Here is a 13,432-nt window from a genome sequence, read left to right as displayed (position 1 = left end):
CCTATGGCGAATTTCGTAGACACAGTTTTATGGGTCGATAGAGTTGGAAAAATTATGTAGGATATCGTTAAAAACTCAAATTCGTAAAAAATGGCGTTACAGTGCTATGCTTCTCAGGTACGGGTTTTAAGATGATGAAACAGACTAACTTAATATCTACTATAACTGGTGTTACAACTAATACAAATTTCACTAATTACAGTAATTTTTAACTTTTCAGACTAAAAATAGATTAACCTAATTGTTAGTATGTGCGAGTGCAAGTATGTGCATGTGTATCTCTAGGTGTGTAATTGTGTGGAATGTGAATATGAATTTGTGTCATCCATCCGATAGTCGTACAATATCCAAAATTATACATTGTCATACAATGTTAAATAGTATAATTTTAATTGTTTGTCACATATATAAGAAAATAACGTTGTATTAGAAGTTTATACAAACATGTATGTAAATTAAATTTCGATTTGTGTATATTTATATTATTTATTTACATTATGTATATACTGATACAGTAAAATTTTATGTTTACTTTTTTATTTATTTATATATTTCAAACTTGTTGTTGTGTCTTGTATGGAAATGAATAATGGAGTAGGTATATATTTTGTTCTTTAATTTGAATCAATCATCAAAAGTTCTATACTAGGAAGATTTTGTAGGTAAAATCCACTTATATTATATTCTACCTACATTTCTGTCTGCACATACCCACCCAATTCCTCAACTACTTACAGCAGAAGTACCGTGTTTAGGCTCATTTAATTGCTCTCAACGGGTGGTTGTTAGTTTACAGATAGTGACTTTATTGAATTTTGGAGTAAACTGTTTTGTATCGGGGTTTTTTAATTTTAATTTTATTTTTAATGTGTATTTTTACAAAATGTACAAGCTTTCGATTAAACAATTAATTGTGATGTAATTTAGACAGTGTTATTTTATTACCATAACAGTACACAAATTAATTAATTATTATTTACCGCGTATAATGGTTTCCGCCCACAATTTTAGGCCGAAACGGATAAAAAAATGGCGCTTTGGATAAAAACGTTTTTAAAACTCGGTCAGGCAGAATGTGAAAAACCCGGATTTGGCATGGTATTTATGACCGGCCGCCTGCCTGACGTCAACCCTCCTTGGGAATAAAAAAAGTGTGGCCAGAGCCTCTTTCGCTATGTGCAGTGTGCACCGCGTGCAGGCGAGGTTGGTATGTGGCCCTGGTAACTAGAATACTTACAATTAGTCTTATTTCACCCTAGACCGAGTTTGCTGGCCTGATCAGTCGCCATTCCAAAGTAGATATGATGTTGGGTTTTAAAGCCAGCTGCGGCGCTCTTCAGTGACTGCACGCACCATATAATATTTCACTTAAAAGTGATACTTACAAAAATAATTCATAAAATATATTAAACAGTGCACGTTGTTACAAGATTTAATTTAATTTCTTGCGATTTTTTATGAACTGTCATAGGGATCATCCTAGAGAACAATTGTAGTTCCCTCAGAACCACTACACACCACCACACACACATTATTAATATTGACGATGACTGTACTAACCGATCAGTAGGTCCAATGCCCATACAATATTGCCCGTTGTCCAACTAGTAGGACCACGGGCAATAAACGACATTCATATACATACATATTCTAATAAATATCATGACAATCGATAAATCCTTATGCCATTAAGGAAAAACAACTGCATATTGTTTGCTCATTTGCTTGTATAAGAACTAAACATTATTAAAACCTTCAAATACCATGTACATATGTATTTAAAAAGAAATTAATAACCAATTCTGTATATTATGCAAAATTTGTATACATGAGCGCCGAGACACACAGCTATAACAGACTTAATTCACGACTTTTTCTGGGTCCAATTCGATATAAGCTGGAGCCGTGGTTCTCAAGATTCAAAAATGGTGCCGCTGGAATAAGCTTATTTCAGCGTGGTCAGTAAAACATCCTTATAACTTTTGAACGGCGGACCGATTAAATGTACATTATGTTATGGTATGCAAATAAATGAGAATAAACAATAAATCTAGTTTTTTGCGACTAGAACAGACTAAATAGCGCGTTTTTCTGGCTAGACATTTTTCCAAAAGTCGACCATGGTCACGCTGGAATAAGGAACGTCTGAAAAACAATACGCATTCCGAAGAGATGTTACTACAAGCATACGTTCGAAACACCGTCTTACTAGACAGATTTTCAGCGCCATGCCTACCAAAATTAGTTTCCTCGGATGGCAGTGAACAATCACTCGATTCATTCATAACACGATGCATTTATTACATCAAGTGACCAATTGTAATAAAATTACAACATAAATGTCAATAACTTTTATTTTAGTTAAACAAAGAAATGTATATATAATAATAATATTATATATATATGTTTTAGGAATAAAATTATTTCTTATAAACAGACATGATATCTCGTTCAATACGAGAGAGCCACCAAGATCCCGTCTAGCCGAAATATGGCATGGTTCATTTTTTCTTAGCTTCATATATTTCATAGTAAAGCCCGTTTCATTATAAAAATTTACAGCTGCCAGATTTTTAAGAGCATTACATTTTTTTGTTTTCATTTTATATTTATTTGCGCGGGTCACCTACATTATGTACAGCCAAATTAATTGTGTAGAATATACCTAACATTTATAAAAATTATATTACAACAAAGCGGATACGCAGTAACGTTTATTAAAATACATATAAATTGGATCTCTTGGATCCAGTTGCTAGATACATGCGTAAGCAACTATTCATAAAATCACACCGAAAAAGTGAACCATCCATGTTTACATTTGCAATCTTTATACAACGTCGACATAAGAAAATAAACATTAAAAAGTTTCGAAATCGACATGTGACGTGGTCAGATGTGCTTTTATGAATAAAGCATGAAATTAACATCAAAAATTAGTATAAAAATATATCACAGCAATTTTAATTAGCCCAACTGATACTAGATTTCGGAATGAGATCGATGAAAAGAATCCTGTAAAAGGAAAGAAGCATTGAGTATATAATTTCAGTTTTTCCTATTCAGTCATTTATTTACGTAACGTACTTCACATATAGGATGACACAAGTTGTGTAGTGAAACAATTTTTATTACATTAAAAGTTCATTACAATGAAATCGATCGTTACACACAGTAATCGAAGGGTAAACGTCAGTCGACGCGTCGCGGGTAAATGTTGCGGGGGCGGGGCTTGCGGCACGAGGTGCAGGTGCGGGCAATAAATACAGGGAATAGCGGGCGAGCCGGGCGCCACTACGTCGACAGTGCTGTTTGCAGCGCTTCCTTGTGCTCGTTACTCAGCTGCATAAGGCATGAGTTGAACAAGTCCGTGTTGCTCTGTCAAAAAAAATTTAAAGTCCCAAGTTCAAAAAACTACATAAAGATTTTCTGTTAAATAAATTAACAATGTAGGCATATAAATTACCTGTATCTGACGAAGAAGAGCCACCATTTGCGCATACACGGGGTTTTCAGTTGGTACAGCGTCACGCAAGAAAGCTTCAGCGAGTGTGGCGATGACCCTTTGCGGAGCATCCGGAGTCTGCAGCGCCGGGTGCCCAGTAGCCGCCAGCTCACAAAGCAAGGAATACACATGTGGCGCTTCCTCAGTGTCCTCCACCACAGGCAGCCATGTCAACCTATATCAAAGTTACATTTAACAATCATGACGCGAGATGCTGCTGCCACTTATTTGTGTCTCCCCTCCTTGGCTGGTTAAATCTTTACAGCATTGCAGAGCATTAGTAATTTACGGTAAAACAGATGGAGTCCCATATTAGCCCTATATGGCAAATAAATTCCAATGTATCACGACAATCCTTTGCCTAGATCTAACGTAATCATATAAATTTGTAAGTTAGTAATAATAAAAGGGGACAATGGACAAATAATTTTGTTTCATTACAAAACACATACCAATGCCTGATAATCTCATCTCGATTGATCTGCGAGTGGTTATATTTGAGGATCTTGGCGACGGCGGATATAGCGTTTTCGGTGGCGTTAATGTTGTGATCGGCGCGAGCGTCGGGCGCGGAGATGAGCGCGGCGAGCAGCGGCACGGCGCGCGCGCACGCGCTCGCGAACTGCGCGCCGCCGAACTGCGCTAGCACACCGCACCCGTACGCGCACGCTTGCCGCACCTCCGCCTCGGCCGAACTCAGGCCACTCAGCATCGGCTCCAGGAAAATGTCTTGATACTTCACGCATGCAGGTCCTGAAACATAATTAATTGCCTTTAGTGGTATTGAACTTAACAAAAACAGTACAAAATGTCGTTACTTGCGACGCAGACAAGATAATATTTATAATGTTCATTATTTACCTCCAAATTCTATAACGTCGTCGAAAATGCATATAGCCCATTGGCGATCAGCATAAGGGCGGCCGGGTCCCAAGAGCGCCACCAGGTGTGGCAATAGGGTGTCCAGCTGCGGGAAGAAGTTCTCGCGGTACGTGGACATAAGCGCGTGTAACACATCTGCCACGCGCGAAAGTCCATACACATCCTCGTTATCTTCATCTACCAGTTGTTCTTCTACCACCTATGAAGTTATGATTTGTTTGGAGTAACTCTTTCTTTTCTAGGTAGCACTATAATCGTATGATACATATTTCTCATTTACCTCATCGTAATCCTCGTCGTTGCGTTTCTGGTGGCGCTCAGTAGCGCGTTCGAAGTGTTCCGTTAAAAGCTTGTTGAGGATGCGAAGAACATCCACCATCATCTCGTCGGGCAAGCAGCCCGCACCCAGAAGTTCAATACACTGAAAATAATAAATGAAGATTTAAGAAATCAGGATATTTTAAAATGAGAACAAAAAACAATGACAGAACAATTAAAACCGTCATTAGAAAAACTATGACTAACATAACATAAATTTTAAAGTCATATACCTTACCTTCGCGAGACTGTTGAGCAGTTCAACTTGCACTTCCTGCTCGGGCTCAGAGTCAATAGCCTTAAGCAGTTCTGGGAGAATGAAGGCCCACATTCCTTGAATAAATGGAGCGCCACGAGCACGGCCGCATTCTAGGAGATACGGCAAAGACTCGGCAGCTGAAGTGCGCACCCCGTCGTGAAAGTAGAACTTCAGCATTGGCACCATTAGCTTCACCACTTCCTCTACATATTCGGCGAAATCCTCCTTCAACTCACGAGCGTAGCATACCAGCATGTCACATGCCGAAGCTTTGTCTTCCAATCCTGAAGTACAACAAAGAGACTGATTAATAAAATACACCATTAGTACATCAAGAGTTAAAACTTCAAGCTTGTATTTTTTTGTTGCTAAAATTTACCGGCAGTTTTAATGCCAAAATTTTGCTGTTCTCCAAGAGTGACGAAATGCCAGTCCAGATCTCCCTCGATGGTTTCGAGATCGTCATTGTCCAAAAGAGCCACCTCAGGCTTCATAGCGGCTGTGCGCATCACTGGCTCCATCACCATAGGCAGAAACTGCGCGAATCTCTTGCCTAAGAAAAATAATGAAATTAGCGTTCTTGAATTAATTAAATAATGATTGATACTTGGAGCAGGTAGAGCTATTCAGTCCTATCCCATTCGCCCAGAATAAAGTTTTCAATAAAATTTATTATATGTGGGAATGCATGGTAACATTGTGAATGAATGATTGTGTGAATGAGCGGATAGAATGACTTTGAGGAGTGAATGGTTGGAGCGAATGAGATTCACATTCAGATCAATGGCGTTAGACTGGTATGGTGTTTCTTTTTCGTCTTTTTCGGTTCCGTGTCTGTCTTTTCAAAATTTCATTTAAAATAAACTAATTAATCAGTCCAACTGTCTAATTTCCTTCGTAGGATCACGCATTTTGGGAACTTCCTCCGGGATCAGAAGGAAAATAGTGAAATTGGAAAGACGACAGATGGATGTGCACAATTATTTTCACATTGTGAATATTGTGGGTAATTTCGAATATTTACTGTCAACTAAAGTAAATTGTAAATGACAACTAAACGATTATTATCGTTACTAAAAACTGATTATAATTCGTTCGTATTCCTTAACACCTACAAATAGAATTTACATTTGTAATAGGGAATTCAACTAGCAAATAATATAATAATTGTAATAAAATATAGCTTGCAAAGATAATCCAGAAACCATAGTTGGCATAGTCTACGCGCCTGCAAAACTGTTATTAGCAACTGTCATTTTTAGATTATAATTTTTGCAAAGGAGTGTTCTTTTTTTTTTAATAACTTTTTATAGAAGCTTCCTAAAATAGTGAAAAAATGTAAGTTTAGGTAGAAATCAGGTAGTAAATAGTTAATCTCAGTACAGAGTACTAAAAAACCTCCCTCAAAATTACGTGGAATTACATATAATTACCAAGTTTTATTGAAATCGGTTACCGGAAAGTGCGCAAACCAGGATTCATCCCCTAGTTCGCCACTATACGGGACTTGACGCAGGACATGATAAAAATCGGTTCTCACTACTCAAAGTATATTGAGAGAAAAACGCCGTGAATTGGAGAATAGCAAAATCAACCATTAAAATAATTGCTGTTTATAATAAAATTTAGGCGCTTTTTATAAAAATAAATCTTCATGTGTGAGAAGCCACCCTTTGAGGTGGATGATTTTCTTCAATATTAAATGTTAAAACCCACGAAGTACCCTCTTTCCAACAAAAAAGAATCATGAAAATCGGTTCACAAACACCGGAGTTATCGCGTAACATACATACAAAAAAAAACAGTGGAATTGAGAACCTCCTCCTTTTTTGAAGTCGGTTAAAAAGTAAATACGACGAACGAGAGGAACGTGAACGACAGGAACTTCATGGCGGTCTGTGACAGCTTTGACAGTTTGTAGAGATGCGCGATTGGGAATGATTTCGATATTCAACTCGTTAGTAATCGCTAATCCTGGCATTCGAATGTCAAATTAGTAACCTACTAATTTTCGTATTGGAAAGAGTTGAATGATCATTCACTATAAATTAGTAGTAATAATCCATAGATTCCATAGAGCATTTCTGCTCGTGATCATCTAGCCCTCTCCTATATATCGCCATCCCCGGAGAACAAAAAGATAACTGCCATTATCACAGTTTTAGTGTTACATCATATTTAAGATATTTAGGTACCAATTCACCAATACTCTTCAATTTCTTTAAGCAGTTACTTATGGAATAACAAAATAATACAATATTATTCCAATTTTCTACCCATGCCCAAGTGCACAAGAATAAGGTTATATGATAATATTAAACTAAATGAGTTACGTTTCTAAGGTTCGTATTCCAGAACTCTACAATGCTCAAGTCAGGATTGCACTGGAAACACAAGCATTGGAAATACGACCCTAATGGCAGGGACTTGAGTATGATTTCGAGTGCTTTAAACCATACTCAAATCCTGACTTGAGCATTGAGTACAGTTCTAGAATACGACCCTTAATATGACAAATGACAATAGAATTACGTTCTAGAAAAATAATTACGCGAAATAACATACACGCAGTTACCATATTTTATTCCCGTTTCAAACTGTTCGGGCTGTTCGTATAATAAAGCAAAAGTTGATTATCATATAATGGTTTCATTGTAACAGCAGAATAAAAGGCCTTTGCAAAAAAATATCTTACTATGTTTAAGAGAATAAGATGTTATGTAATTATTATCTTCGCCACTTGTACTATTGCAACCCGTAGAATAAAATGATAAGTCAACGGTGCAATACTTGTTTACAGCTCAGACACAACGAGAATAAAATGATAATACACAATATAAATCCAACACGATGATTGATTTTGACTACTTATTTATTATTGAAATATCTCCATTTTGGCTTAACTTACGGCTGTTTCATTTATAATATAGAATGCACAAAAAATATTCTTTCCTTAAAGCTAACTATTAATCTACCTATTATTATTTACTAGTATTTAAAAACTTGTCAATGAAAACATGTTTTTTATTTTTCCTGAAACTTTGTTGCGATTATCATTTTGTTCTCCGAGGATGGCGATATGATAAACACTGTAAATGTGACGGGGACAGGGATATTTTGTGGTATGGACATGATGAATGAGGTGTTCCGAAAATTTATTCTTATTTTAAAATTTATTCCGAACTGTGCCTTAATTGCTAGACCATTAACAGACTTACTTAAAAGTTTTGTTTTTGATGACTGTCATAGAGCAATTTTTAATGACTTACTTGGTACTTGGTGCAACGGGCTGGTATCCGCAACTCGACGACAAAGCGCATATTTTGCGTGTGGGTTTAATGACTTAAAGTTAAAGCTAGTTAGTAGTCCTGTGCTGAACATTTACAATCCGGATTTGAAAACAGAGTTGCACACCGATGCCTCAGTTTTCGGTTATGCAGCTGTGTTGTTACAGATGTGCCCAGAAGATGGCAGTTTGCATCCTGTGTATTACATGAGCCGTAAGACGAATGCGGCAGAGAAAAGATACACTAGCTATGAGTTAAGAAAAAATTTGAAAGATATGGGCTTTGATATAACAAAACAGAAAGTAATAGGGCTGTCTTAGTGGAAAAGCATGATATTTGCCATAAAAGATTCAAGTATCTCCAAGAAATTCAGAAGTTGGGGGCAGATGGCAAAAATATTGTCTTCATGGGTAATAACACGCACACATTCAACATAGCCCCGCACTACGGAAACCCTGTGTCGCGGGTGCCATGGACACACATATAGACAACCACAAATTACACCCAAACTCACGAGAGAAATAAATGTAGGCCATACAAATATTTCTCCCGGCCCGAGAATCGAACCCGGGGACCTCTGCGTGGCAGTCCGGTATGGTAACCGTTCGGCCACGGAGGCAGTTTGCATGGATGAATCATATGTGCACACATCGCACACAAACGGGACATCTTGGACAGACAAAAACAAAAAAAGTGTAAATAAACCAATTTCGAAAGGACAACGCATAATTATCGTTCATGCCAGAAATGAAAAGGGTTTCGTTCCAGGTGCACTGATGTTACATAGATGTATTGATAGTGGCAATGATGATTACCATTATGAATCAATGCAGATCGATATAAAACTTGGCTACGTAGTCAGTTAATACCAAACCTACTCCATAATAGTGTTTAAGTGATAGATAATGCACCATTCCATAACAAATTATCAATTAAACCTCAGAACTCAAACACTCCAAAAACCACAAATTATAGCTTTATTACAGCAACATAACATTCCTCATAACCCAAACACATTAAAAATCTATTTATATTTATGTGAAATTGTAAAAAAAAAGCAAAGAAAGATACTCGGAGTATGCTATTGACTGCAAAATGGAAGACCATGGCCCTACCATTTGACCATTGCCACCATATATCATCCGGATTTTAATCCAATTGAAAACGTGTGGTCTCAAATTAAACGACACGTAGCTATTAAAAATATATCAATGATGTGACAACAATCAAAGAAACAATATTGGAAACAAATTATATGATTGGACCGGAAAAAATACGTGATCATGCAATTAAATGTGAGGATGAATATAGAAAATTTGAACCACTTGTTGAACCGTACATGGGCAATTTTATAATAAATACCTGTTCGAGGAGCACGGAAAGTGATTATTCCATCGATGGCGACATAGTAACATAGCTATATCAGATGAAGAAATGCGTTCAGATACAGACTGAATTGAAATTAATACCCGGAAAAATATTCATTTTTAGTTATATAAAAGAAACACACTTTATTTACAGTATATTTTTGTTAACTTGCTTACTAACATGGAGTAAATGTTATTAAAAATAGGGAAATAGTTTGATTTCCGTGTGAACTATGCAGCTCCGATACTCCCGAAATACTAGTTTTTCGCTTAGTTTGGGATTCAAATAATGTCATTAACGACCATACATTTTAAGACTGTAATGTACTTATTATAAATGAAACTAATTTCCGGATTTAAATCGCGTTATTTGTTTTTTTCAAACAAACCAATGTTTCGCGCCCTTTACAGGTCCCATGGTTACGGTTGACTGTAAAAGGCCCGAAACGTTGGTTTATATGAATCAAAAATTAAAATAAAATAAAAAATATACGCAATTTAAATCGGGAAAAATAGTTTCATTTCCTATGTGTAGCAATCGCGAAACCTAAGAACTCGACTGTAATGTACTGTTTGACTTTGCTGAATGTTTATCTAAAAGTAATATTATTTATTATCTACTTATAATTTTAGGGGAACAAAATTGTTTTCGTACTTTGAGCATATTTTATACATATTAGTTTATGTTCTATCTTTTCAATAATCTCAGTACAGAGTACTAAAAAAAACCGTCCTCAAAGTTTGTGGAATTACATCTATTTGCCAAGTTTTATTGAAATCGGTTACTGGAAAGTGCGCGAAACTGGATTCGGGTCGTTTTCATATAACCTCCAAAAATGTCCCTTTCAATAACTTTTATGTTATTACATGAATGCTAAGCACTATTTATTTAATATGATTGCATGCTTACTTAGTCTGTGTTACACATAAAAAGACTACTTTACTACGTCACATTAATAAATTAAAATTAAAAAAGTGGGCAATTTCTCATTCACGGGAGCCGGTTCCACGTCGCCCTAATTTTAACAAAAGAAGAAAAAAAATTAAACACTCGAGGAAATCGCAATATTTCCCGTCGAGGATAAACTCAATAACTTATACGTCGAATACATACCGTAACTTTCCAATGTATTATAAACAAACATGTTTTCTTGGGAATACAAAATGTGTTTCAATTTTTCTTATCATTAGTGTCAATTCAACTAAAAGCCTCCTAATAACAAAAGTTCATACCGCATCACCTTCACCCTTCGCACACGTGAAAAGGGGCTCCTTTCGGGTTGGAGTGTACACAGTGAAGTAACCTGTGCATCTCCGTTTTAGCAAAAAATCGACTTAAATACCAATTTCAGCGCTAGTAACTAAACCGTTCTCATTCATGTAAAGCAATTATCTAAATAAGTATTAAGTAACAGTTTTATAAACTTTATTGTACATCAATTAAACAATGGGAACGTGAAAATCCATGCACTTTCATATCGGTCCAGAATATTTTACACACTTGACAATTAAAAATGTATCCAAATATCATTATTATTGTCGCTCTTATTCTTGTCTGCCTTTAAGTTAAATAGTTATTTTAAGCCAAACATTTACTTGAAATATAACAATTAGATGGTGATAGTGGTGATGTTAAGGGTTGTGACGATGATGATGGTGGTGATGATGACGATGAAGATTGTAGTGATGGTGACGATGATTGTGATGATGATGTTGATGGTGGTGATGAGGATATATTGATGTAGAACAAAGTTTATATGACATTAACAAAATGCTTGTTTTGAATTTTTTATTAATCATATATAGATACATGGATGAGAATGATTTTGATACAAGAAGTTATATTAAAATATTTGTGACATGTTAAATGTTTTTTTGTGAACGATAAAATGTGTGTTGTAATAACAATTTCTCATTACTATGCCGTCTTTCTCATTTATTCTCTATATCTTAGTCTATCTCATATATGTTACTGCAATCTCATTCGTGTGACCTAAAATATCGTTTTTTGTTGTATTTAACTTAAATATTTCTGTGATTTTATAATTATTGACATTGCTTGAACTTATTTGTACGTTTAAGAACATAAAACCAAAAGAAAAAAGGGTTCAACACATATCACTCAAAAATTGCCATAGAAATTCGGAAAGTGAAATTCACCCATTCATCCATTGACTTACAAATAAATTCATCCTCTAATTTGCCATCCTTAGAGGTAGAATATTTTCTTCAAATGGGACCAATAATACTGTGTTGTGATTTCCAACAAAAAAATCCTCAAATTCGGTTCACAAATGAGTTACCGGAGTTATCGCGTAACGTACGAGAGGTGATTGATAAGTTTTAAGACATTTCGTTTAAGTTTTATTATATTTTCAGTTTCATAATCAATTGTCATGTTTAAAAGCTATATAGCCAATTGTCAATAAATAAATACTATTAACTATTGAGCGTTTATTGAAAATTTTAGTTCGTGTTCCCAATCTTTAAACTATTGTTGATAAACTATTGGCATGAATGTTATTGCAATTTTTAAATGGAATTTTCATCATTTTAATAATTTTATTGACCGAAAATCGTAAAATAACTTTTAAATAGTGCTAAATTTGACTTTAATATAATCAATGAAAATATACGAATACAAGATACGTCCCAATTATACATATTATTAAATTACAAACTCACCTTATTAATTTCAATGATAATGATTAGACATGACATGTAATTTTTTAATACAGTTGCTCAAAACGTGGTATTTTTCGCACTACAAATCGTGCGGAAAGTTGGATTTCTCGCACTAGTGCTTTTTACGTTTCCAGTTTTTTTTTAATTTACTGTTGTTTTAAGTCTTAAACATAGAACTAAAGAGATTGTATATTTATTTCATATTTATGTGCTTTGTGACGTAAGTCATTCGTCATTAAAACATTGTATTTATTTACAAATACTATATAATGAACGTATCGAGTGGAGGTCTCTGCCTACCCCTGTGTACTCTTATTAGGAAGCTGGAACATTACGGTGTAAATGGCAAGGCGTCGAAACTTGTCTGGTCATATCTCAACGGTAAAATTCAGAAAGTAGACATAAATGGAGTGACTTCTTTGGGTTCTCCAGTAAAAATGGGTGTTCCGCAGGGCTCAATACTTGGACCTTTCTTATTTCTGATTTATATTAATGATCTGCCATTCTTTGTTAAGGACCATTGCGAAATAGTGTTGTTTGCTGATGATACATCCTTGATTTTTAAAACAGACAGACATGACATTAACTATGACCATATAAATGATACCCTCTCTAAGGTAGTTTATTGGTTTAATGCATTGACTTAAAAGTTCAATGCTAACAATTTATTGCTTAATGCCAAGAAGACAAAATGTGTTAAATTTGAATTACCTAACGTAAAATCGACTAGTCCAAGCATAGAAATAAACGGAGAAAAGTTAGACCTTGTTAATAAAGCAGTCTTCTTGGGAGTGACCTTAGATAGTAAACTTCAATGGTTTCCACGTATATCGTCTCTGGCCAGCAGATTAAGCTCCGCTGCATACGCAGTCCGCAGAATACGTGAGCTTACCGATGTTAGTACTGCTAGACTAGTTTACTTTAGTTACTTCCATAGTATAATGTCCTACGGGATTCTCATGTGGGGTAAAGCGGCAGATATTCAAACCATATTTGTATTGCAAAAACGAGCGATTCGTTCTGTTTCCGTCTAGGTTCTCGGGTATCTCTCAGAGAAAAGTTTAAGGAGACTGGTATCATGACTGTGGCATCACAGTACATTTACTCAAATATTTTATATGCCCGTAAA

General features: G+C 35.5%; 1 protein-coding gene across 1 annotated transcript in view; it reads right to left on the bottom strand.

The window, feature by feature from the left end:
• Window positions 1-3,125: 3,125 nt before the first annotated feature.
• The window catches only part of LOC113232962 (importin-5), a 21,433-nt gene continuing 11,126 nt past the window's right edge, over window positions 3,126-13,432 (bottom strand). Inside the window, exons 12-18 of the mRNA XM_026467883.1 lie at window positions 5,344-5,517; window positions 4,944-5,248; window positions 4,668-4,808; window positions 4,367-4,586; window positions 3,958-4,258; window positions 3,467-3,680; window positions 3,126-3,378 (exon numbers count right to left, since the gene is read on the bottom strand). Of these exons, the coding sequence (XP_026323668.1) occupies window positions 3,295-3,378; window positions 3,467-3,680; window positions 3,958-4,258; window positions 4,367-4,586; window positions 4,668-4,808; window positions 4,944-5,248; window positions 5,344-5,517 (1,439 nt within the window). The 3' untranslated portion in view covers window positions 3,126-3,294. The remainder of the gene's footprint in view (window positions 3,379-3,466; window positions 3,681-3,957; window positions 4,259-4,366; window positions 4,587-4,667; window positions 4,809-4,943; window positions 5,249-5,343; window positions 5,518-13,432) is intronic.

Source organism: Hyposmocoma kahamanoa, unplaced genomic scaffold (assembly GCF_003589595.1).
Source record: "Hyposmocoma kahamanoa isolate Upper Pololo Valley unplaced genomic scaffold, ASM358959v1 78, whole genome shotgun sequence".
NCBI classification, from domain to species: Eukaryota; Metazoa; Arthropoda; class Insecta; order Lepidoptera; family Cosmopterigidae; genus Hyposmocoma; species Hyposmocoma kahamanoa.
The sequence above is the reverse complement of the archived record's forward strand: the minus strand, read 5'-3'. Positions and strand labels throughout refer to the sequence as shown.